This window comes from Cetorhinus maximus, chromosome 18 (genome assembly GCF_964194155.1).
Source record: "Cetorhinus maximus chromosome 18, sCetMax3.hap1.1, whole genome shotgun sequence".
NCBI classification, from domain to species: Eukaryota; Metazoa; Chordata; class Chondrichthyes; order Lamniformes; family Cetorhinidae; genus Cetorhinus; species Cetorhinus maximus.
Window position 1 is genome coordinate 952601 of NC_135896.1, and position 26592 is coordinate 979192.

The 26592-nt window shown below is 44.4% G+C and overlaps 1 protein-coding gene across 7 annotated transcripts in view; it reads left to right on the top strand.

Annotated features, from left to right (window-relative positions):
* Positions 1 to 26592, top strand: part of syne3 (spectrin repeat containing, nuclear envelope family member 3) — a 99778-nt gene that overhangs the window by 52272 nt on the left and 20914 nt on the right. For 5 of the 7 annotated variants that reach the window (XM_078561930.1, XM_078561932.1, XM_078561936.1 and 2 more), the window contains 4 exons: positions 413 to 587; positions 1253 to 1435; positions 4634 to 4783; positions 12063 to 12218. In XM_078561930.1, coding sequence (XP_078418056.1) covers positions 413 to 587; positions 1253 to 1435; positions 4634 to 4783; positions 12063 to 12218 — 664 coding nt within the window. The remainder of the gene's footprint in view (positions 1 to 412; positions 588 to 1252; positions 1436 to 4633; positions 4784 to 12062; positions 12219 to 26592) is intronic. The other 2 variants (XM_078561933.1, XM_078561934.1) reach the window with 1 other exon arrangement.

The window sequence follows — 26592 nt, forward strand, 5'->3', positions numbered from 1 at the left end:
AACACAATAAACCAGCATAGTCCATTCAGAGGCTGTGGCCAGCAATTACTGTAAGATTTTCATTTGCTATCTCCATCAGTATTGGACGGAATGAAATGTAAACTTTGGTGTTGAGATGCTTGATGATGACACAGCCAGTTGGTGTGTGTGTGACTTATTCCTTATTAATATTAAACACAAGGGATTCTTCTGACTTCACAGAATTACTAACTGCACAATGTTTGACTAGTTGTGAATGTTGTGACATTTACTGGTGATGGTTTGACACATGCTCCTAATGTCAGTCAATGCACGACTCACTGGGTCAGCTAAACACTTCCCAAATGTCTCACTGTGCAATATCAGATCAGCATTTAGTTGTATCTCATGCTCAACAGCCTATGACAGCGCAGCAATTTTCTGTGTGTTTCAGAGTAAAAGGACAGATTATGAAGAGGTGCAGCCAGTTCGGGGTGAGACTGCGGTGCAGCTTTCAGGAGCTACTACGAGTGTTTCAGCAATGGAGGAGCAGCACCCGGGACCTGCTACACCAGTCCCTCGACACCAAAGATAGGGCGCTGATCAGGACTTACCTACAGAACATTGAGGTAGGTGATGAAGTGATGTGAGGGATCTGGGGGAAACTGACCAGATGACTGGGCGAAGTCGAGGGGTGGTGGCGGGGTGGTGTATGCTGGGGAGACTGACCAGATGATGTGTGGGAGTTGCGGACACTGACCAGATGAATGAGCGATTTGAAAGGTCTGACTGGATACCTTCAATTGAAATTGACTGGATGACCAAGCGATGTGGGGAAGTTGGAGCAGACTGACCAGATGCCTGAGTGATGGAGTGGTTAGGGGAGACTGACCTGGGGGAGGCTGGAGAAGGAAATATCAGGGTAAAGCTCGCATGTGAATACTGTGGTCAGTTAGTGTTGAACTGAACACAGGATTCATGCAGGCCAGTTAGCCCTGAGCAGAAAGAGAGAAAATGCCCCTGTTAGATTCATTCAGTTTCTGTTTGAACTTTGATCTCTACACAAATGGTGTCGACACAGGATGTGAATGGATCAGATGTTGTGAAGCTTTCAGCTACAGTTTGAGCTCATTCATTCACCTTGATTTCCTGAATCAGTTTGATTTGTGTGTGTGTGTGTTAGCAGCACAATAGCTGATTCTTGATATAACAAGAGGAAAAGGTGCTGAGGATAATGGTAGAATTCCCCTTTTGTGACATGACCTGAATGCTGACCTTTGATTCTTTCTCTCAGGACCACCTGGCTCACAGTAACCAGTTGAAAGCCCAACTTGACAGATTTCAGGGATTAGAGGGAGTTTTGAGCAGTATCTACAGTAAAGAGCAAACTGCGGCATTTGAGTCTGAGCTAAGGGAGGCTGTGCAGCAACGAAAGTTCCTCACTGATGCCCTATTACAGAGGAGGAGAGAGCTACAGGTATTTACACAATTGCTATCAACATTAATGAGCAGCCACAACTCCATACTCCACAGTGACAGAGATTGCAGGATTTGTGTTGCTTATTGAGGGTCAGGGATAGGGTATGGCTGATGGAGCATATATAGGAAATAAGTCTTAGGAGTAGGCCATTCAGCCCTTCGAGCCTGCTCTGCTATTCGCTGAGACCATAGCTGATCTGATTGTGGTCTCAACTTCACTTTCTAACTCAGCCTTGAATAAATTCAATGATGCAGCCACTACTGCTTTCTGGGGAAGAGAATTCCACAGTCTAACGAGCCTCCTGAGAGAAAAAAAATTCTCCTCATTTCTGTCTTAAAAGGGAGACCTCTTATTTTCAAACTGTGTCCCCTATTTTTTAGTCTCCCCCACAAAAGAAAACATCCTCCCGGTATCCACCCTATCAAGTCCCCTCAGGATCTTTAATGTTTCAGTAAGATCACCTCTTATTCTTCTAAACTCCACTGGGTATAGGCCCAGCTTGTTGAACCTTTCTTCATAAGATAAACCCTTCATCCTAGGAATGAGCTGAATGAACCTTCTCTGAATTGCTTTTAATGCTTTTATATCCTTTTTCGAATAAGGAGATCAAAACTGCACAGTATTCAAGATGTGGTCTCACCAAGCCCTGTTCAGCTGCAGTTAAAGTAGGAACTTTTACATTCCATTCCCTTTGCAATAAACGCCAATATTCCATTTGCCTTTCTAATCACTTGCTGTACCTGCATACTAACCTTTTGTGATTCACATACCAGGACACCCGGATCCCTCTGTACTGTCAAGTGCTGCAATCTCTCCATTTAAATAGTATGTTGCTTTTCTATTCTTCCTGCCAAGATGGATAAGTTCACATTTTCCCACATTAAACTCTGTTGACTCTGTCTTTGAGTACAACTGACGTACGGACAAACAAGTCTTACCACCGGTCGTTTGTTTTAAGTCGACTTTATTGTATCACACAGATTTACTTAAAAGCGCTTTACCGAAATAGGTAAATAAAATAACTCTAAAAGCTTACACAGTTTGGAATGTAATACTACCCGTTCATGGAGAGGTGATCAGTCTCTGGCTTGGCGGTAGATCTTGTCGCTGAGACCCTGCCTCAGGGTCCACTTTGCGAGGGTTGTTCCTGCAGGTCTTCTGATGTCTCTAAAGTTCCTTTTTTTATACGGTTGCACTCAGCATTGAGAATGTTCTTAATCACATACTCATGTGAGTTGTGGTCATCCGTTTTGCCAATTCGCTTAATGTATCTATATCCCTTTGTAACTCTTTATCTTCTCTTGACAACTTACTTTCCTACTTCTATTGGTATAATTGGCAAATTAAGCTACCGTTCAGTCCCTTCATCCAAGTCATTAATATAGATTGTAAGCAGTTGTGACCCCAGCACTGATCCCTGTAGCACTCTACTAGTTACAGCTTGCCAAACTGAAAAAGACCCATTTATCCTGACTCTCTGCTTCCTGTTAGCCAACCAATCCTTTATCCATGCTAGTATGTTATCCACTACACCATGAGCTCTTGTTTTGAGTAGTAATCTTTGATGTGACACCTTAGCGAATGCCTTTTGGAAATCCAAGTACACCACATTTACAGGTTCCCCTCTATCCACCTTGCTTATTACTGTTTTAGCACTTTCAGGTAATATACAAATGAGCAAGTAACCAGAATGTAAAGTGGCATGTGACTGGTAGCTAGTAGTGTGGGTGGAAATTGCAGTTGTGCTGCCCCTGCAAGTAATGGTTGCTGAATCTATAAAGTAAATCTGTCTGCTGAGCCATCATGTACTTTATTTTCAAATAAATAGATCTTGAGCATAGTTTACCAGTCCTGGTGTGAGATTGGTGAGTTTGTGTAAAGCAGACATACACAACAGACAACACTGACTTCCTCAAAGAACTCTAATAAATTAGTTTCTCACAAATTCCCTTTCATAAAACCATGTTGACTCTTCCTGACCCCATTATTATTTTCTAAGTATCTTGCTATAACCTCCTTAACGATGGATTCTAGCAATTTTCTTATGTCAGATGTTACACTAACTGGCCCACAGTTTCCTGCCTTCTAGATGGTCAGGGGTAGGGCGTGGCCAAAGTGGGTGGGGGGTGTCGGGGCGGGGTGTGGCTGAAGGTGGGTGGTTTGGGGGTGGGGGGGGTGCCGGCCGATGTGGTTGCAGGGGTGGGGAACGGCCGACATGGGCAGGGGAGGTCGGGGGCGGAAGTCAAGGCGGGGGGGCAGCCGATGGGATGGGGGTCTGGGGCGGGATGCAGCTGATCGGGGGGGTGGGACAGGGCACGGCTGACGGAGTGTGGTTCGGGGGCAGGGTGTGGCTGAAGTGAATGGGCAGAGAGACAGGAACTAGTGTCCTTCATGGGTGGAAAACTGCTATCCTTAGTTGGCCTGACTGGCCAGCATTTGACTCCAAAGTGGCAATGTGGTTGACTCTTAACTGCTCTCAGTTGTAGTGGCTCACCACCATCTGCTTAAGGGCAATTACGGATGGGCAATAAATGCTGGCCTGGCCAACGATACTCACATCCCAAGAACAAAATAAAAAACCAAAGAATGAGAGAGAGCGAGAGAAGCAGGATGCAAAAGAATCTCGAGCGAAATTCCACCATACTTTAGCAGTCGAATATTGATTATCATCTCACAGTGAATATTCCTGCTTTGGTGCAAAAGCAAATCTCAAAGGCAATTACCAACAAAATGCTTGCCTTGCTAGCGCTGCTCACAGCCCATGAATCAATAAAATAAAACATCTGACTTACTGGGAGCAGCACTGCAGCAGGTTTGTTAGTACATTCAGTCCTACAGCCCACACATGTACATGTCGTAATACAATCAACTGCAGGGTTTGTTTCTGTTGTGTAATCTCATGAGATTAATTTCTTTAGTCGGAAAACAATGTCATAAGTGCACAATTCTCATACCAACCAAAGCCAAAAATTCTGGAACTGCTCAGCAGGACTGGCAGCATCTGTGGAGAGAGAAACAGATTTAATGTCTCTGGTTAATGACCATTCATCAGAACTAGTAAATGTCAGAAATGTAAGATCTATTACTGAGCATTTCCAGCATTTTCTGCTTTTATTTCAGATTTCCAGAATCTGCAGTATTGTGCTTTTTTTCTTATGAATCATATTTGTCAAAGTCCAGTTTACTCTTTGACAGGTGAATTGTCAGGATCCTGCTGATCACAAGCTGTTGTTGAAGAAGTTTGAAGAGTGGCTGAACATTGAAAATTGGAAGCTGACAAATATTTTAGCTGCCAAAAGTCCCAGGAACAGCAGAGAGATAAAAAGCAGAAAACGAGGCCTAAAGGTGAGAGAAATTTGAGACTGTTAGGTTAGCAGTTTATTAGCCTGGAATATTTTTGAGTGACTGTACTACTGAATGGTATGGCTCCATCGTACTATCAATGAACAATGCAATACCGCATTACCAAACCATGCTAAGGAGCAGTGCAAAATTGTGCCATCAAGCAGTATGATAGTCCAGCAGTACAGTGCTCCATTTGCACTGCCTCTCCAGCGCTGAAATGTGTGCTTGGATTATTTAAGCAAGGCTCTATAGTGGGATTTGAACCCACAGCCTGCTAATTCAGCAACTGCAGCACGTGGGAGTTTGAGGATAGCATAGCAGTTCCTCATAACTGTAGCTGCAGTAAGTGTCTGTATCTCGAGTAATGTCAAGTAAGAGTTGTCGAGCCAGAGCCTGTGGCAGGGCATCAAGGAGGGGAAAGCATTACCTTGATACTCTAGGTGCAGAGCTGGAGAAACCCCGGCCTTTGCCCTTATCCAACAGGTACAAGATTGCTGAACTGCCAACCGATTATAGGTACAAGATTCTTGTCATCTGTGTGGATGAGGGCAGTGTTGGGATGGATGAGCAAACTGACGATGGCAGCATGGTGCAAGAAGCCATTCAAGTGGGGGGAGTGAAAAGGAATGTGGTATTGGTAGGAGACAGTATAGTCAGGGGAATAGGTAGTGTTCTACGTAGCTGCACCTGGGAGCTCCAAAGATTGTGTTGCCTGTCCCAAGCCAGGGTTAAAGACGACATCTGCTGGAAAAGAAATAGGAATGGGAAAGGGAGGATCCATTTTCATGGCCTAAGTAGGAACCAAAACATGGGTAAAATTAGGGGATAGGTTCTGCTGAGGGAGTTTGAGGCACTAGGGTCCAAATTAATAAGCAGAACCACAAGGGAAGTAATTGGATTACTGCCTGATCCATGTGTAATTAGCTTAGGGTCAAACAGACTAGAGAGTTGAATTCATGGCTCAAACTGTGGCGTGAAAATAAGGGGTTTTGATTCTTGGGTCACTGGCACCAGTACTGCAGAAAGAGAGAGCTCTGTTGGGATAAGCTCCACTTAAACCAGGCTGGGACATGTGACTTGGCAAATCAAATAGCTACAGCCATGGTTAAGGCTTTAAGCTAAAAGGGGAAGCAGTCAAATGAACTCCCCCTCCTTGACGTACTAGTTGAGAAATCTCATAGACTCATAGACATTTACAACACAGAAGGAGGCCATTCAGCCCTTCATGTCCATGCCGGTCAACAAAGATCTGACTACAAATCCCATTTTCCAGTGCTTGGCCCATAGCCCTCAAGGCTATGGCAACGTGTGAATATCTAAATACTTCTTAAATGTTACGAGAGTTTCTGACTCAACCACCCTTTCAGGCAGTGGGTTCCAGACTCCCACCACCCTCTGGGTGAAAAATATTTCTCAACTTTCCTCTTAGCCTTCTACCTCTTACCTTAAATCTATGTCCCCTGGTTATTGACCCCCGTACTAATGGAAAAAGTGCCTTCCTACCCACCCTATCTATGCCCCTCATAATCTAATACACCTCTACAGGTCCCCTCTCAACCTTCGCTGCTCCAAGGAAAACAGCCCCAGCCTATCCAATCTTTCCTCATGGCTCAGACCCTCCAGCCCAGGCAGCATCCTGGTGAATCTCCTCTGCACCCTCTCCAGTGCAATCACATCCTTCCTATAATGTGGTGACCAGAATTGCACGCAGTATTCCAGTTGTGGCCTAACCAGCGTTTTATACAGTTCCAGCATAACCTCCCTGCCCTTGTATTCTATGCCTTGGCTAATAAAGGCAAGTATCCCATATGCCACCTTAACCATCTTATCTACCTGCCCTGCTACCTTCAGGAATCAGTGGATATGCACACCAAGGTCCCTCTGATCTTCCCTACTTTCCAGGGTCCTACCATTCATAGTGTAATCCCTTGCCTTGTTAGCCCTCCCAAAGTGTATTACCTCTCACTTTTCGGGGTTGAATTCCATTTGACACTGCTCTACACACCTGACCAGTCCATTGATATCCTCCTGCAGTTTACGGCTATCTTCCTCACTATTTACCACCCTATCAATTTTCGTGTCATCCGTGAACTTCTTGATCATACCCCCTACGTTTAAGTCCAAATCATTTATGTACACCACAAACAGCAAGGGCCCCAGCACCGAGCCCTGCGGAACCCCACTGGAAACAGACGACATCTGCTGGAAAAGAAATAGGAATGGGAAAGGGAGGATAGAAACATCCCTGTACCATCACCCCCTGCTTCCTGCCTCTCAGCCAATTTTGGATCCAATGTGCCACTTTGCCTTGGATCCCATGGGCTCTTACTTTCTTGACCGGTCTGCCATGAGGGACCTTATCAAAAGCCTTGCTAAAGTCCATGTGGACCACATCAAAGCATTACCTTCATCAACACTCCTGGTTACCTCCTCAAAAAATTCGATCAAATTTGTCAAACATGACCTTCCCTTAACAAATCCATGCTGACTATCCCTGATTAATCCATGTCTCTCCAAGTGCAGATATATTCTGTCCCTCAGAATTCTTTCTGGTAACTTCCCCACCACCAAGGTTAGACTGACTGACCTGTAATTTCCTGGTCTATCCCTTCCTCCCTTCTTTAATAACAGGACAAAGTTAGCAGTCCTCTAGTCCTGCCAAGGGGTTCTCCACCATGGTCTACCACAACCCTACCTTCCCTGGTCAATACATGCATTGGTGTTCTTACAGTTCCACACACTATAAGTTTGGTCTTATCAGCAACCTTGTAAATAGGGCCCAAGCCATTTGCTTACCATGCAAGCTTGATCCTGAAATAGGCGCACCAAAGATATCCTGTGGGAGAACGGCTACCCTGATCAGATCATTCCGCACTGGATATCATACAAACTCATGAACGGGCCTAAAGCCGTCATATTCATCTCTGAAAAGTGCCCAGTCTACTTCCAATTATCCTGGAAGGGCAAGGTATCTCAAAAAATTTGAGCAACAGGTGAAGCTAGCTCTTTCACGCTGCTACTATGCGGTAGCAACACTGTGGTATTCGCCACCAACAGGAAGCTGCCACCAAGCGAAAAAGACACACTGCTTATCACACAAATGAGTGATGTGGTATATGAATTTCAGTGCCAGTTTGATGCTAGGTATGTAGACCATACATCCCAAAGACTGGCAGATCGTATCAAACAGCATGTCCCAGCCGCTGTTGGTAACGGGCAGAGTACAGACTGTACCCAGCCAGCCTGTGCTTGCAGAACTCAAAACAGTGTCCAACATTAGATGTGATTCTGCGATTGGACAACATTTGCTAAATAATCCTCAGTGTGCTAAGAATTACACTGACAACCAAATAAAGATTGTCAGTCGGGCTCACAGCTAAACAAAATAAGTGACAGCCATTCGCTGATCCGTTCCTCAGGGCAATGCCTTGACCAATCAGGGTCAAGCTGCCTGGTTTAAATTTCAAACAATGCTTGTTAATAATGACAGTTAACTGTCAGTCATCATCAATTGGTGCATTCTCCATGGCAACGCCCCAACCAATCAAGAGTCCACTTGCCAAACAATCAGTCTCTCCTCATACAGTAAAAATTGTTATTTTCCCCTTGTATTGGTACTCTTGTGAAGTGTCCTGACAAAAAGCTTCGGCATGTCTCTTTTTTGCAGCATTACCCAAGTTCTGTGCTGCCAAATTATTGAAATATGGAGAGACTTGAGCTGAAGAGAGATCCTGTCACTGTATTTGCACCTTTGTTGAATGTGGTTATCTTACCTTCGGTAGGTAGGGAGGGGTGGCATTGTGATATTGTCACTGGACTAATATTCCAGAGACCCAGGGCAATGCTCTGGGGACCCGGGGTCGAATCCCACCACGGCAGGTGGTGAAACTTGAATTCAATAAAAACCTGAAATTAAAGTCTAATGATGACCATGAAACTGTTGCCAATTGTTGTAAAAACCCATCTGGTTCACTAATGTCCTTTTAGGGAAGGAAATCTGCCATCCTCACCTGGTCTAGCCTACATGTGACTCCAGCAATGTGGTTGACTCTTAAATGCCCTCTGAACAAGGGCAATTAGGGATGGGCAATAAATGCTGGCCTAACCAGCGACGCCCACATCCCATGAACAAATAAAAAAAAAAGGTGGGGCAGGAATAGGAACTCTTGGTGCGCAAACTATAATCCACTAGACATTTCTTGAATGTTGACCTGTAGACACAGTATTCATAGTATGTTATAGAAATTACAATATCAAGAATACCACAATTCTCAACTTAAAAGCAACTGTTAAACATGCCTCCCTTATGACTTGGCTGTACTTGCCCCAAAGCCGTTGAGCCATCTCTTTGTTCACTTCCGACTGACGGCTACTGTTTTGCAGTAATGCTGAGAATATAGCTCCAACTTTTTCTCAAAATATCTCATTAAATTATGCTCATAACTATATTTAATATTCAGTTATTGAGGCTTAAACACACTCAGTTGACATATATACGTTATTTTAAATAATCCGTTGAATGTTTGGAGCTGAACGGATTGGCATGATTGAGGGATGCGTCACCATTGGGGTCAATGGCAGCAATCAGCCCGTTTATGAAGACTTCTCAGCAGCATGTTGTCTCTGCCTTGCCTGAGGTGTGATGTGCATACGGTAGAAACAGCTAACAGTAACACGTTTTAACCCCTATGATCAGCAAGGAATTCAAGATGTAATCCAATCAAAATATTTTTTGTCAGTCATGTTCTGCAGAAAGCTACATGACAGAATGATGAGATGTTTAGCAGAGATGTAGATGTCATTCTTTCCACTTGGAGCAAACATTTAGTATCAACACAATGTGCCTGCGAAAGTGGTGGGCTCAAGATGGCCAAACTCCAGTTGGCAGATTTGGTTACTCTTGTTGCCAGGATTCCACCAACGCCAACCAAGTACTGATACTGACGGAGATGACAGCTTCCCAGTTTCTAGAGCATCCACGGAATTTGGTGGATTCAGTTGTCCATCTATTTAATAAACAGCTTGCTCTAGTTCAAAAACAGAATTACCTGGAAAAACTCAGCAGGTCTGGCAGCATCGGCAGAGAAGAAAAAAGTTGACGTTTCGAGTCCTCCTGACCCTTCAACAGAACTGAGTAATATTAGGAGAGGGGTGAAATATAAGCTGGTTTAAGGTGGGGGGAGAGAAGTGGTGGGGGGTGTGTTTGTAGGGACAAGTAAGCAGTGATAGGAGCAGATAATCAAAAGATGTCACAGACAAAAGAACAAAGAGGTGTTGAAGGTGGTGATATTATCTAAACGAATGTGCTAATTAAGAATGGATGGCAGGACACACAAGGTACAGCTCTAGTGGGGGTGGGGTGGAAAGACATCTTTTGCGTTTGCATGGGGAGGTGCCGTAGGTGGGGGTTGAGGAGTAGGGGGTGATGGAGGAGTGGACCAGGGTGTCCCGGAGGGAACGATCCCTACGGAATGCCGCCGGGGTGGGTGAAGGGAAGATGTGTTTGGAACAAGGAACAAGGAATACCCGCATGGGCCCCAGCTATGCCTGTCTCTTTATGGGGTATGTGGAACATTCCTTGTTCCAGTCCTACTCCAGCCCCCTCCCACAATTCTTTCTCCGGTACATCGATGATTACTTCGGTGCTGCTTCATTCTCTCGTCGGGACCTGGAAAAATTTATTAATTTTGCTTCCAATCTCCACCCCTCCATCATTTTCACATGGTCCATCTCTGACACTTCCCTTCCCTTCCTTGACCTCTCTGTCTCAATTTCTGGTGATAGACTGTCCACCAATATCCATTAAATGCTACCGACTCCCACAGCTACCTCGACTACAGCTCCTCACACCCCGCTTCCTGTAAGGACTTCATCCCATTCTCTCAGTTCCTTCGCCTCCGTCGCATCTGTTCTGATGATGCTACCTTCAAAAACAGTTCCTCTGACATGTCGTCCTCCTTCCTTAACCGAAGTTTTCCACCCACGATCGTTGACAGGGCCCTCAACCGTGTCCGGCCCATCTCCCGCGCATCCGCCCTCATGCCTTCTCCTCCCTCCCAGAAACATGATAGGGTCCCCCTTGTCCTCACTTATCACCCCACCAGCCTCCGCATTCAAAGGATCATCCTCTGCCATTTCCGCCAACTCCAGCATGATGCCACCACCAAACACATCTTCCCTTCACCCCCCCGGCGGCATTCCGTAGTGATCGTTCCCTCCGGGACACCCTGGTCCACTCCTCCATCACCCCCTATTCCTCAACCCCCACCTACGGCACCTCCCCATGCAAACGCAAAAGATGCAACACCTGCCCCTTCACTTCCTCTCTCCTCACCATCCAAGGGCCCAAACACTCCTTTCAAGTGAAGCAGCATTTCACTTGCATTCCCCCAACTTAGTCTACTGCATTCGTTGCTCCCAATGCGGTCTCCTCTACATTGGAGAGATCAAACGCAAACTGGGTGACCGCTTTGCAGAACATCTGCAGTCTGTCCGCAAGAAAGACCCAAACCTCCCTGTCGCTTGCCATTTTAACACTCCACCCTGCTCACTTGCCCACATGTCTGTCCTTGGCTTGCTGCATTGTTCCAGTGAAGCCCAACGCAAACTGGAGGAACAGCACCTCATCTTCCGACTAGGCACTTTACAGCCTTCCGGACTGAATATTGAATTCAACAATTTTAGATCTTGAACTCTCTCCTCCATCCCCACCCGCTTTCCGTTTCTTCCCCCTTCCTTTTGTTTTTTCCAATAATTCTCTAGATTTTTCTTTTCCCACCTATTTCCATTATTTTTAAATCTATATCTTTTATGCCCTGTTAGTCTTTCCACCCCACCCCCACTAGAGCTGTACCTTGTGTGTCCTGCCATCCATTCTTAATTAGCACATTCGTTTAGATAATATCACCACCTTCAACACCTCTTTGTTCTTTTGTCTGTGGCATCTTTTGATGATCTGCTCCTATCACTGCTTGCTTGTCCCTACAACCACAGCCCCCCCCACTTCTCTCCCCCCACACACCCCCCCCCCACCTTAAACCAGCTTATATTTCACCCCTCTCCTAATATTACTCAATTCTGTTGAAGGGTCATGAGGACTCGAAACGTCAACTTTTTTCTTCTCTGCCGATGCTGCCAGACCTGCGGAGTTTTTCCAGGTAATTCTGTTTTCGTTTTGGATTTCCAGCATCCGCAGTTTTTTGTTTTTAGCTTGCTCTAGTTATTTGCACAAAGTAGTGGAGGTTTGTAACTTAACATTGAGGATTGACATTGTTTCCAGGTGCTGCAATCTCATGTCCCTCATGGCCAGAAAATGTCTGAAGAGCTCATCAGTGCTGAGTTTACTGGTATGAATGAAGAAGAGAAACAGCTGGAAGATTTGCGATACCGATGGATATTGTATAAAACAAAATTGGAGGAGGCTGGAGAACTCTCGGTGCGTACTGTGACCTTGGTTTACAGAAGCTCTGAAATAGTATTTCTCTGATACTAGTTTTTCATTTTGCAGCAGCCCTTAGTGAATTATATGATTCAGTTCACAAAACATTGAATGGATGTTGGTGTCTCTATAATACAGGAATAGCCATTTAATGCAGGTGCCATAAATCAAACCCAGAAGTTTCAGCCCGCAGGAGGTCGTATGGGTCAGCTTTGAATAATCAGTTATGATTAATTCCAGAGGGCTAGGTTCTATACTTATACTGACAACACTCAGATCTACTTCTCCAAGCACTCTCTCTCTCTCTCTCTCTCTCTCTCAAGAAGGAGGGAAGGAGAAAACAGTGGAACTACAGAATAGTTTGTCTGACGCCCATCATTTGGAAAATGCTGGAATCCATCAATAAGGAAGTCTTAACAATACTCTTAGAAAATCATAGTATGATCAGATAGCCAGATGGTTTACAAAATGAAAATTGTGTTTGATGAATTTATCAAGAGTTTTTTGAGGATGTAACTAGTAGCATAGATAACAGAGAGGCAATGTATGTAATATAGTTGGATTTCCAAAAGACGTTTGATAAGGTGCCACATGCAAGGTGAATAAACAAGATAAGGGCTGTGGAGTTCAAGGTGATGTATTATTATGGATGGAACATAGGAAGCTTAGTTTTTTTTTGTATTAATTCACGGGATGTGGGAATTGCTGGCAGGACCAGCATTTGTGGCAAATCCCTAATTGTCCTTGAGAAGGTGGTCGTGAGCTGCTTTCTTGAATCGCTGCAGTCCATTTGCTGTAGGTACACCCACAGTGCTGTTAGGAAGGGAGCTCCAGAATTTTGACCCAGCGACAGTGACAGAACGGCGATATATTTCCAAGCCAGGATGGTGAGTGACTTGGAGGGGAACTTGCAGGTTGTTGTGACCCCTTGAGTCTCTGCTGACTTTCTCCTGGGTGGTAGAGATTGTGGGTTTGGAAGGTGATATTTAAGGTTAGTTGCTGCAGTGCACTTTGAAGATGGTATACACTGCTGCACTATGCACTGATGATGGAGGGAGTGAATGTTTAAGATGGCGGATGGGGTGCCAATCAAGTGGGCTAATTGTCTTTGATGGGATCAAGCTTCTTAATTGTTGTTGGAGTTACTCTCCACTTGCTTGGATGAGTGTATTCCATCACACTCCTGACTTGTAGAGGGCAGACAAGCTTTGAGGAGTCAGGAGGTGAGTTACTTGCATCGGAATTTCAAGCCTCTGATGGTTGTGGTTCTTGGAGGCCGATCATCTCAGCCCAGGACATTGCTGCAAAAGTTCCTCAGGGTAATGTCCTAGCCCCAACCTTCTTTGTTCTGTTGAAGGGTCATGAGGACACGAAACGTCAACTCTTTTCTTCTCCGCCGATGCTGCCAGACCTGCTGAGTTTTTCCAGGTAATTCTGTTTTTGTTTTGGTTGCTTTATCAATGACCTTCCCTCCATCACAAGGTTGGAAGTGCTTTCGTAGCCAGTATTTATATGGCTGGCCCAGTTCAGTTTCTGGCCAGTGTGACCTCCAGGATATTAATGGTGGGGGATTCAGCAATGGCAATGCCATTGAATGTCATGGGGCGATGGAGAATAGCAGAGGAGCTGAGCAGGGCTAAAAAACCAGCGGGAGCAAACAGGTCTGGGTATTGCACAGCCTGTGGGTTCAGAGCCGCATTTGGAAACTAAAATCAAGGTGTGTCATCACAGGGAAGTTGAAAGTTGATAGGTTGGTGAGTGATGCTTCTTAGGGACTGGGTCTAAACAACTGACAGATTTTTTAAAAAACAATGAAAATATTAAATATTATTAATTAGCAAGTGAATAGCTGGTGAGTCTTTTTCATTTTTAACTGAGGTTTATTACTACTACCAAAGTGTGTTAAGTATTAGTATGACTTATCAGTATTAGTAAAATTTATTAGTAGTTGTATTAGCAGTAGCAAGGTTAACTAATAAAGAGAGAAATGGCAGGGCTGCTCCAACCTCTAGAATGCACTTCATGTGAAGTAGGAGGCGGTGGCATAGCGGTGATGTCACTGGACCAATAACCCAGAGGCCTGAGCTAATGCTGTGCGGATACAGATTCAAATCCCACCATGGCAGCTGATGGAATTTAAATTCAATGAATGAATCTGGAATTCAAAAGCTAGTCCAACGATGACCAAGAAACCATTGTTGATTGTGATAAAAACCCATTTATTTCACTAATGATGCCCTTTAGGGAAGGAAATCTGCCATTCTTACCTGGTCTGGCCTACATGTGAATCCAGACCCACAGCAATGTGGTTGACTCTTGGCCTAGCCTAGCAAGCCACTCATTTGCATCAAACGGCTACAACTGCCTAAACTGAAGTCTAAAAGGAATGAAACTGGAAGAGCAACCCAGCATCGACCTAGGCACCGGAAACAACAATGGCACACCCAGCTCTGTCGACCCTGCAAAGTCCTCCTTCTAATATCTGGAGGCTTGTGCAAAAATTGAGAGAGCTGTCTCGCAGACTAGTGAAGCAGCAGCCTGACATAGCCATACTTAAGGAATCATACCTTACAGACAATATCCAGGACACCACCATCACCATCCCTAGGTATGTTCTGTCAGACCCAGCAGAGGTGGTGACACAGTGGTATACAGTCGGGAGGGAGTTGCCCTGGAAGTCCTTAACGTTGACTCTGGACCCCGTGAATTCTCATGGTATCAGGTCAAACGTGGGCAAGGAATCCTCCTGATTACCACCTACCACCCTCCCTCAGCTGATGAATCAGTGCTCCACCATGTTGAACACCACTTGGAGGAAGCACTGAAGATGGCAAGGACACTGAAGTCCTCCACCCAGAGTACATTCTATGTCCGTCACCAACAGTGGCTTGGTAGCACCACTACTGACCGAGCTGGCCAAGTGCTAAAGGCCATAGCTGCTGGGTCTTCAGCTGGTGAGAGAATCAACAAGAGGGAAAAGCCTACTTCTCGTCCTCACCAATCTGCCTGTTGCAGATGCATCTGTCCATGACAGCATGGTAGGAGTGACCACCGCACAGTCAAGATGAAGTCCCGTCTTCACATTGAGGATACCCTCCATTGTCACTACCACTATGCTAAGTGGGATTGATTTGGAACAGATCTAACAACTTAAGACTGGGCATCCATGAGATGCTGTGGGCCATCAGCAGAATTGTATTCAACCACAGAATCACAATTGTTATGGTGCAGAAGGAGGCCAGTCAGCCCATCATGTCTGCACCAGCTCTCCAAATGAGTATTATGACTCAGTGCCATTCTCCTGGCTTTTCCCTGTACCCTGTACATTGTTTCTATTTCAATAATCATCTAATGCCCTCATGAATGCCTCGATTTAACCTGACTCACCACACTTCCAGGCAGTGCATTCCAGACTTGAACCGCTTGCTGCGTGAAAAAGTTTTTTCTCACATCATATTTGCTTCTTTTGCAAATCACTTTAATCTGTGCCCTGTCGTTCTCGATCCTTTTACAAGCGGGAACAGTTTCTCCTTATCCAAGCTGTCCAGCCCCCTCATGATTTTGAACATCTCTATCAAATCTCCACTTAGCCTTCTCCTCTCCAAGGAGAACAGTCCCAGCTTCTCCAATCTGTCTTCATAACTCAAGTTTCTCATCCCTGGAACTATTCTTGTAAACCTCATCTGCACTCTCTCTAATATGTTCTCATCCTTCCTTAAGTGTGGCACCAAGAATTGTACACACCACTCCAGCTGAGGTCTAACTAGTGTCCTATGCAATTTCAGCATTACTTCTTGCTCTTGTACTCTATGCCCCTATTAACAAAGCCTAGGATACTATATGTTTTATTAACTGCTCTCTCCACCTGTCCTACCACCTTTAATGACTTATGCACATATACACCCAGGTCCCTCTGCTCCTGCACATCCTTTAGAGTTGCATCCTTTATTTCATATTGTCTCTCCATGTTCTTCCTACCAAAATTTATCACCTCACACTTCTCTGCATTGAACTTCATCTGGCATCTGTCTGCCTACTCTACCAACTTGTCTATGTCCTTTTGAAGTTCTACACTGCCCTCCTCACACTTTACAGTGCTTCCAAGTTTTGTATTATCCACAAACTTTGAAATTGTTCCCTGCACACCAAGATCTAGATCATTAATATATATCAGGAAATGCAAGGGTCCCAATACCAGCCTCTGGGCAACTCCACCACAAACCTTCCATAATCTGTAACCTCATAGCTCAGCAAATTTCCCCACTCTACCATTACTATCAAGCCAGGGGAACACCCTGGTTCAATGAAGAGTGCAGGAGGGCATGTCAGGAGCAACACCAAGCATACCTTAAAAAAAAATGAGTTGTCAACCTGGTAAGGCTACAACAGAGGACTACTTCCATGCCAAACAGCAGAAGCAGCATGCAATAGACAGCTAAGCAATTCAACAAGCAACAGACAGATCCAAGCTTGGCAGTCATGAATGGTGGTGGACAATGAAGCAACTAACTGGAGGAGGATCCACAAATATCCCCATCTTTAATGATGGGGGAGCCCAGCACATAAGTGCAAAAGATAAGGCCGAAGCATTTGCAGCTACCTTCAGCCAGAAGTGCCGAGTGGATGATCCATCTCGGCCTCCTCCTGAGATCCCCCGCATCACAGATGCCAGTCTTTGGCCAGTTGGATTCACTGCATGTTATATCAAGAAACAGCTGAAGGCACTGTATAGTGCAAAGGCTATGGGCCCTGACAACATTCTGAAGACATGGGCTCCAGAGCTAGCCATGTTCCTAGCTAAGCTGTTACAGTACGGCTACAACACTGGCATCTACCTGGCAATGTGGAAAATTGCCCAGGTATGTCCTGTACACAAAAAGCAGGACAAATCCAACCCAGCCAATTATGGTCCCATCAGTCTACTTGTGATCATCAGTCAAGTGATGAAAGGGATCATCAACACTGCTACCAAGCGGCACTTTAGCAATTTTGGGTTCTGCCAGTGCCACTCAGCTCCTGACCTCATTACAGCCTTGGTTCAAAAATGGACAAAAGGATTGAGCTCCAGAGGTTAGGTGAGCGTGACGGCCTTTGACATCAAGGCAGCATTTGACTGAGTGTGGCGTCAAGAAGCCCTAGCAACACTGAAGTCAATGGGAGTCGGGGAAAACTCTGCTGGTTGGAGTCATACCTAGCACAAAGGAAGATGGTTGTGATTGTTGGAGGTCAGTCATCTCAGCCCCAGGGCATCACTGCAGGAGTTCCTCAGGGTAGTGCCCTCGGCCCAACCATCTTCAGCTGCTTCATCAATGACCTTCCTTCCATCATAAGGTCAGAAGTGGGGATGTTCGCTGATGATTGCACAATGTTCAGCACCATTTGCGACTCCTCAGATACTGGAGCAGTCCGTGTCCATACGCAGCAAGACCTGGACAACATTCAGACTTGGGCTGGTAAGTACCAAGTAAAATTCATGCCACACAAGTGTCAGGCAATGACCATCTCCAACAAGAGAGAATCTAACCATCTCATTCAATGGCATTACCCTCACTGAATCCCCCCACTATCAACATCCTGGAAGCTATCATTGACCCGAAACGGAACTGGACCAGCCATATAAGTACCATGGATACAAGAGCAGGATCAGAGGCTGGGAATTCTGCGATGAGTAACTCACCCCCTGACTCCCCAAAGCCTGTCCACCATCTACAAGGCACAAATCAGGAGTGTGATAGAATACTCTCCACTCGCCTGGATGAGTGCAGCTCCAACAATGCTCAAGATACTCGACACCATCCAGGACAAAGCAGCCCACTTGATTGGCACCCCATTCACCACCTTCAACATTAACTCCCTCCACCACCGACACACAGTGGTAGCAGTGTGTACCATCCACAAGATGCAGCAACTCACCAAGGCTCCTTCGACAGCATCTTCTAAACCCACCTAGAAGGACAAAGGCAGCTGTTGCATGGAACACCACCGTCTGGAAGTTCCACCAAGTCAATCACCATTTTGCCTTGGAACTATATCGCCGTTCCTTCACTGTCACAGGGTCAAAATTCTGGAACTCCCTCCCTAACAGCACTGTTTGTGTATCTACATCATATGGACTGCCGTGGCTCAGCACCACCTTCTCAAGGACAGTTAGGGATGGGCAATAAATGCACCCCTAGCCAGCGTCAGCTACCTCCCATGAATAAATATATTTTAAAAAAACTCCAGGATATTTCCTGTGTCCTGGTTAAGCATTTGTGTAGGAGGTGTCGTCAGTTGCCGCAGCATGAGCCTGGTTTCGGAACTTGGGCAGCAGCTAGCATCATTGTGATGCATCCATGAGGTTGAGAGCTTTGTGCATAGCGCATTTGTAGATGTGGTCACAGCTTAATAGTATACAGAGAGAGGGGGAATGGATGACCACCAGAAGATCAAAAGGAAACAGGCAGGTAGTGCAGGAGTGCCCTGAGTGTATCCCACTCACCAACCAGTATTCAGTTCTGAATACTGATGAGAGCGATGGCTTATCTGGGAAGTGCAGCCAGAGCCAAGTCCATGGCATCACAAGTGGCTCAGTTCTACAGAGGAGTACAAGGAAGACTGGGAGAACAATAGGGGAATTGTTATGGCACAGCCGATGGTAAATGTTGAGCTGCTCAAATCCCAAAGGGAAACTTGAAACAACTACCACAACTGTTTTGCAATTTGTATAAATTTCGAGATGTGTGCCTTGAATTCAGTAATGATAAGACCATCGAGTCTTATAGGTTTCTTACAAAACTAAATTAAACCTTTATTAAAAGAGGAAATTACTTTAAGTACGCACATAGATCTACAAATTACTACAACAATAACTTCTAAATCCTCTAGTTAATCAGGGGGAGGTGGTGGCATAGTGGTATTGTCACTGGACCGGTAATCCGTAAACCCAGGGGCAATACTCTGGGGACCCCGGTTCGAATTCCACCACGACAGATGGTGGAATTTGAATCCAATAAAAAAAAATCCAGAATTAAAAGTCTAATGATGACGGTGAAACCATTGCCGATTGTAAAAACCCATCTGGTTCACTAATGTCCTTTAGGGAAGGAAATCTGCTGTCTTTACGTGACCTGGGCTACATGTGACTCTCAATCCACAGCAATGTGGTTGACTCTGAACAAGGGCAGTTAGAGATGTGCAATTAATGCTGGCCGAGCCAGCGATGCCCACATCCCACGAATGAATTTTAAAAAATCTAAGCCCCGGTTACACTTTCATTAAGGCAACAGTAAGACACACAGATTTTAAAAGACCCAGGCAAAGAAACACAGTACTCTGAACAATCTAATTCAAAGTGAGTTTTCTTAACTTCAGTTCTTTGTAGACAGCAGCTTGAGATGTAGATGCTGGAGGCTTTTTCACACTTGTTTTAGATCTTAGAATGCCTGCCCTTACACACAACCTTTATACATATACACTGCTTTATACATATTTCCCCCTTTGAATGCAAATTCCCATTGTTTCACTATGTCTTTAGACTTTACCGCTCTAATAATAAAATACATCAAAGTACCAATTTTACTAGTAATCTTTGGGAAAAATAAACAGTTTCTTAACTTCTCCTAGCTAGGTGAAACAATTCACTCCTCCTTCGAAATCAATCTAGTCTGGTTTATTTTAAAAATGCAAATGTTCCCTTTACACCTATGTTTACCTACTTAACATTTCAAACCGAGCTTATCTTCTGTAACATCAAAGTCTTCAGACCAGCTGTCTTTAATTCAATTAAGTCACGCGGCGCACACTCAGACATAGACACAATTCGCACTATTACTCTACAACAAGTACCAATAACATTATGAAAATTATTATATCTTCCTGACAGGAATAGATGGGCATTTCTGTGGCCACAAACATGAATCCAAGGTGATGTGTTACCTTCTTGGTGTCAGGGTCAAGGATGTCACTGAGCAGCTGCGGAGCACCCTGAGTGGGGAGGATGAACAGCCAGCAGTCATAGTCTGCATTGCTATGAATGACATAAACAGAAAGAAGAATGTGGTCCGGCAGTCAGAATTTAGGGATCCAGGTAGAAAATTAGCCAGCAGGACCTGAAAAGTAGTAATCTCTGGATTACACTCAGTGCCACGCACAAGTCAGTATAGAAATAGGAAGATAAATCAGATGAATCTGTGGGTGAAAAGATGGTGCAGGAGGGAGAGCTTTAGATTCTTGGGACATTGGGACTGGCTTTGGGGAGGTGGGACCTGTGCAGGCCGGACGGTTGCACCTGAACAGAGCCGGGACTGAGTCCCTTGTCGGGTGTTTTGCTAACGCTGTTGGGAGGGTTTAAATTAACTCAGCAGTGGTGTGTGTGTTAGTTCACTAAAGATCAGTCTGGCAAAGCAAGAAGCTGGATGCAGTCTGTCTTCAGAATAGGTTTATTCACAAAACCCAGTATAACGTAGGTGCAGACTACCTTCCCCTACCACACAGTCCACCCACACATGTAGAAACTGGTTCTTATGCTCTTAACTTTACCAATTAGTATCATTGCTCTTAATCAGAACTGGAGCATGCACTCAATTTGCATTTGCAACATTTAACGTGGGAACCAGGATAAACTGTCAGAGAGGATTATCAAGGTATACAGAATACTGGGAGAGATACATAGCCCTAGAATAAGGAATAGTAGGTTAATAGGTGGGGTCAGAGGGAGAAAGTAATAAAGTCTAAAGCAGGGTTACTGTGCATATATGTGAATGCACAGAATATGGTAGATAAGATTGGTGAATTACAGGCACAGATTGTCATGTGGAATTGTGCTATACAGAGACCTGGCTAAAAGAAGGGCAGGACTGGGTATTAAAATATTCCTGGCTGCAAGGTGTACAGGAAAGATAGGAAAGGAAGAAAAGGGAGAGGGCTGGCGGTATTGGTTAAGGAGAGTATTGCAGTGCTAGAGAAAGAGGATGTCCCAAAGGGGTCAAGGAAAAAATCTATTTGGTTAAAGCTAAGGACCAAAAAAGGTGAAATTACACTGCTTGGTGTAGTCTATAGGTCACCAGCTAGTGGGGAGGATGCAGAGGAACATATTTGCCAGGAAATTATAGAGGTGCAAAACTTAGGGTAGTTATAATGTGGGACTTATCCAAATACAGACTGGGATAGTAGTAGTGTAAAGGGCATTGAGGGGCAAGAGTTCGTGGAGTGTGTTCAGGAAAATTTTCTATGGTATGTTTCCAGCCCAACAAGAAAGGAAGCACTGCTCGACCTGGTTCTTAGGACTGAGGTGGGTCAAGTGGATCGTGTCAGTCGGGGAACATTTAGGGGGCAGTGATCATTATGTCAAAAGGTTTAGGATGACTATGGAAAAGGGCAAAGAAAGACCCAGAGTAAGAATAATTAACTGGGGAAAAGCCAGCTTGAATTGAGTAAGAACGGACCTGGACCAAATAAATTGGAGTCAGAGGTTGGCAGGAAAAATGGTAGCTGAACAATGGGCTACGTTCAAAGAAGAGAGTGAGTTCAGGCACAGTGAAAGTATGTTCCCTTGAAAGGGAAAAGTAGGGAAAACAAATCCCGAGCTCCCTGGATAATAAGAGAGAGCAATTAAGTTAAATAAGAAAAAATGTGCTTATGACAGATGTCAGGTAGAAATTACAATTGAGAATCAGGGTGACTATAGAAAGTTCAGAGAGAAGGTGAAAAAGCAAATAAGAGAAGCAAAGAGAGAGTATGGTATAAAAGAGACTGGTAGCTAACATAGGGGATCCCAAAGTCTTCTACAGGCACAGAAATAGTAAAAGGGTGTTAAAAGGAGGAGTATGGTCGATTAGGGACCAGGATTTACACATGGAGGCACAGGGCATGGCTGAGATATTAAATGAATACTTTGCATCTGTCTTTACAAAAGATGATGCTACCCAGGCCTTGGTGAAAGAGAAAATAATTCAGACACTAGAACAGTTTAAAATTGGTAAGGAGGCGGTATTAGATAGGCAGTCTGTACTTAAAGTTGATCGGGCACCAGGACAGGATGAGATGCATCGAGGGTGGGGTTTGTGTGTGTGTGGTGTGTGTTAGTTAATTAAGCTGGGCAGAGTTTGACAGGAGTTAGGTTATCTGGGGGATTTGGAAACATGAAAGGGATAGAGGTGTTAAGTTTGAGGTTCAGGTAAATAGGTTAGATCAAACATTTGCATTTTTAAATAAGTTGAGAGTTTGAATATCAAAGGGGAGTCAAAGGTAGCAAGAAACATGTTTGCATCTTGCAGGAGTTCCATAGGTAAGTAGTAGTGGGGATATTATATTTTATTAATCCAAAGCAAAGACAAGATGGAAACATGAAAGATCTTATATTTGGAAGGGTCTGAGTTTCAAAGAAGTGTTGAGGACAATGGAACGGAGATGAAAGGGAAAAGGTATATTAGAGTTACTGTGGATAGCTGTTGAGATAGAGATGGCTGGAGATAGCTGGAGCTGTTTGAGGTGTTGAGATAGCTGGAGTTCTGGGCTAGGAGAGGAAACAGTTTGAATCACCCACTGGCCATAACATTTCAGTCTTTCTTAGAGTCAGAGGACTGGAGAACTTCAAATGTTGCGCCCTTTTCAAAAAAGGGTGTAAAGATAAGTCCAGCAACTACAGGCCAGACAGTTTAACTTTGGTGGTGAGGGAACATCTAGAAACAATAATTTGGGACAAAATTAATAGTCAGATGGACAAATGTGGGTTAATTAAGGAAAGCTAGCGTGGATCTCTTACGGAAAAATTGTGTTTATCTAACTTGTTGGAGTTTTTTGAAGAGGTAACAGTTGATAAAGGCAATGCTGTTAATGTGGTGTACATGGACTTCTAAAAGGCACTAGATACAGTGCCACACAACAGACTTGTGAGCAAAGTTATAGCTCATGAAATAAAAGGGACAGTAGCAACATGGATATGAAATTGGCTGAGTGATAGGAAACAGAGGATAATAGGTAATGGATGTTTTTTGGCCTGGAGGAAGATTTGTAGTGGAGTTTCTCGGGGTCAGTGTTGGGAGCCTTGCTTTTCCTGATATGTATTAATAATCCAGATCTTGGTGTACAGGGCAGAATTTCAAAATTTGCAGATGGTACGAAACTTGGAAGCATTATGAACTGTAAGAAGGATAGAGTAGAACTTCAAAAGCACGTGGACAAGTTGGTGGAATGGGCGGACAGGCGGCAGATGAAATTTAAAGCAGAAAAGTGTGAAGTGATTCATTTTGGTAGGAAGAACGTGGAGAGACAATATAAAATAAAGGGTACAACTCTAAATGGGATGCAGGAGCAGAGGGACTTGGGTGTATATGTGCATAAGTCATTGAAGGCGGCAGGACAGGTTGAGCAAGCGGTTAATAGAGCATACAATATCCTAGGTTTTATTAATAGGAGCATAGAGTACAAGAGCAAGGAGATTATGTTGAATTTGTATAAGACACTAGTTCGGCCTTAGCTGGATTATTGCAAACAGTTCTGGGTCCCGCACTTTAGGAAGGATTTTGTTAAAATTCATTCGTGGGATATGGGCTTTTGTTGGCTGGGCCAGCAATTATTGCCCATCCCTAGTTACCCTTGAGAAGGTGGAGGTGAGCTGCTTTCTTAAACCGCTGCAGTCCATGTGGTGTAGGTACATCCACAGTGCTGTTAGGAACGAAGTTCCAGGATTTTGACCCAGCGACAGTGAAGGAACGGCAATATGTTTCCAAGTCAGGATGGTGAGTGACTTGGAGGGGAACTTGCAGGTGGTGGTGTGAGGGCATTGGAAAGAGTGCTAAGACCACTGCTTTTTGACATATAAATAACTTGGAATGGGAATACAGCGTAAAACTTCAAAATTTACCAATGATACTAAATTTGTGGCAAACAGTGAGGATAACAATTGACTAAAACAGGACATAGATAAGCTAGCAGAATGGGCAGACAACTGGCAGATGGATTTTAATCCATAGAAGTGTGGGATAATGCATTTTGCAGAAGGAAAAGGGAGAGGCAATATAGACGTAATGGTACAGTTCCAAAGAGTGTGCAAGATTAGAGGGACCTAGAGAGTTCATAGATCTTTGAAGGTGGTAGGACGTATTGAGAATAGCCAGCGAAGCATATGAGATCTTGTGCTTTATAAATAGAGGTATTGAGTAGAAAGCAGGGAAGTTATGCAGAACCTTTATAAAGTTCTAGCATATTGTGTTCAGTTGAGGTCACTGCACTTTAGGAGGAATATAGAGGAGATTTACCAGAATCATTTCAGGGATGAGAAATTTTAGCTACAAGGCTAGGGTGGAGAAATTGGGGTGGTTCTCCTTGAAGAGGAGGTTGAGAGGCGATCTGAAAGATGTGTATAAGTTTATGACAGATCCATACATCGGGACAAAAAAATCTGTTCTCATTGGGTGATGGTACAAGGACTAGGGGACACAGATGTAAGGTTTTGGGCAAGAGATGCAGCAGGGAATGTGAGAAAGATTTTTTTTTAAAACACAGCAGGTGGTGATGACCTGAAACTTGGTGCCTATGAGAATGGTGGAAGTAGAAATGGTCATGATTTCAAAAGGAAATTGGGTAGACAATTGAGGGAAATTGCAGGACTATAGGGATGGAGTGAGGGAATGGGACTAACTGGATTGCTTCTTCTGTGCCGTATTGATTCTGTGACTTAAGTATCACCAACGAGAGACCATCCATAGCCCTCTGGGGAAGAGCTCCAAAGCTTCACAACCCTCTAAGTGAAGAAATTTCTAATCTCAGAGGCAAATAATCATTCCCTGATCCTGAGACCGTGTGCTCTTGACGTAGATCCCCCAGCTAGGGGAATCAATCTCTGAGTGTCTACCCTGTCAATCCCCTTAAGCATCTTGTCTGTTTCCATAAGATTGCCTTTCATTCTTCTAAACTCCAGAAAGCCAATTTGCTCCACCTCTCATCTTGGGACAAGCTTCTCATTCCAGGAACCAATCTAGTGAACCTTCCCTGTACCACCTCCAATGTAAGTATGTATCCTTCAATAGATGTGGAGACCCAAACCATACAAAATACTCCAGGTGTGGTCTCACCAAAGCCTGTGCAATTCTGGCAAGACTTCCTTATTTCTGTACTCCAATCTCCACAAACTGTATATCCAAGCCCACACCTCTCCCAGCCATGCCTCAGTTTGAACCAGACTGTTCATAATCTCAGCATTCTTCTCGAACCCAAGCTGAACTGCTCACCCCATATCCTCTGCTTTCACCTCCGTAACATCACCCTTCTCAGCCCCTCCTTCAGCACACCTGCTGATAATAATCTTCTGTTCCTTCAGTAAATCCAAATTTCTCCCAGCCAACCTCCAATTCATCTGCCTATATCCTATCCTGCACCAAGTTCCACTTGCCCATCATCCCTGTCCTTGGTGACCTGCATTCGCTTCTGTTCTCTATTTCCTCCAATTTAACTCTCTTCCTTGTGTCTTAATTCATCCATTACCTCACTCATCTTTATTTCTGTAATCTCCTCCAGCTCAACATGTTGTGAAGAGCACGTAAGGAGATTGCACACAGATATAGATAGGTTGAGTGAGTGGGCAAAAACCTGGCAGATGGAGTATAATGTGGGAAAATATGAAGTTGTTCACTTTGGCAGGAAGAATAAAAAGGCAGAATATTACTTAAATGGAGAACGACTGCAGAATTCTGAGGTGCAGAGGGATCTAGGTGTTCAAGTGCATGAGTCACAAAAAGTTAGTATTCTGGTACAGCAAGTAACTAAGATGGCTAATAGAATGCTATCCTTTATTACAAAAGGAATTGAACATAAAATAAAAGGATGTTACACTTCAGTTATACAGGGCATCAGTGAGACCACATCTCGAATACTGTGTGCAGTTTTAGTCTCCTTATTTAAGGAAGGATGTAAATGCATTGGAGGCGGTTCAGAGGAGGTTTACTAGGTTGATACCTGAAATGAGTGGCTTCTCTTATGAGGAAAGGTTGGACAAGCTGGGCTTGTTTCCACTGGAGTTTAAAAGAGTGAGAGGTGACTTGATTGAAGTGTAGAAGGTCCTAAACAGTCTTGACAAGGTGGACGTGGAAATGTTGTTTGCTCTTGTGGGTGAGTCCAGAATGAGGGGGCGCTGTTTTAAAATTGGGGGTTTCCCTTTTAGGTCAGTATGAGGAGAAATATTTTTCTGAGGGTTGAGAGACTTTGGAACTCTGCCTGCAAAGGCAGCGGAGGCGGGGCCATTGAATATTTTTAAGGCAGAGGTAGATAGATTCTTGTTAGCAAGGGAATCAAAGGTTATCGGGGGTAGCTGGGAATGTGGAATTAGAAATGCAAACAGATCAGCCATGATCTTATTGAATGGTAGAGCAGGCTCAAGGGGCCAAATGGCCTA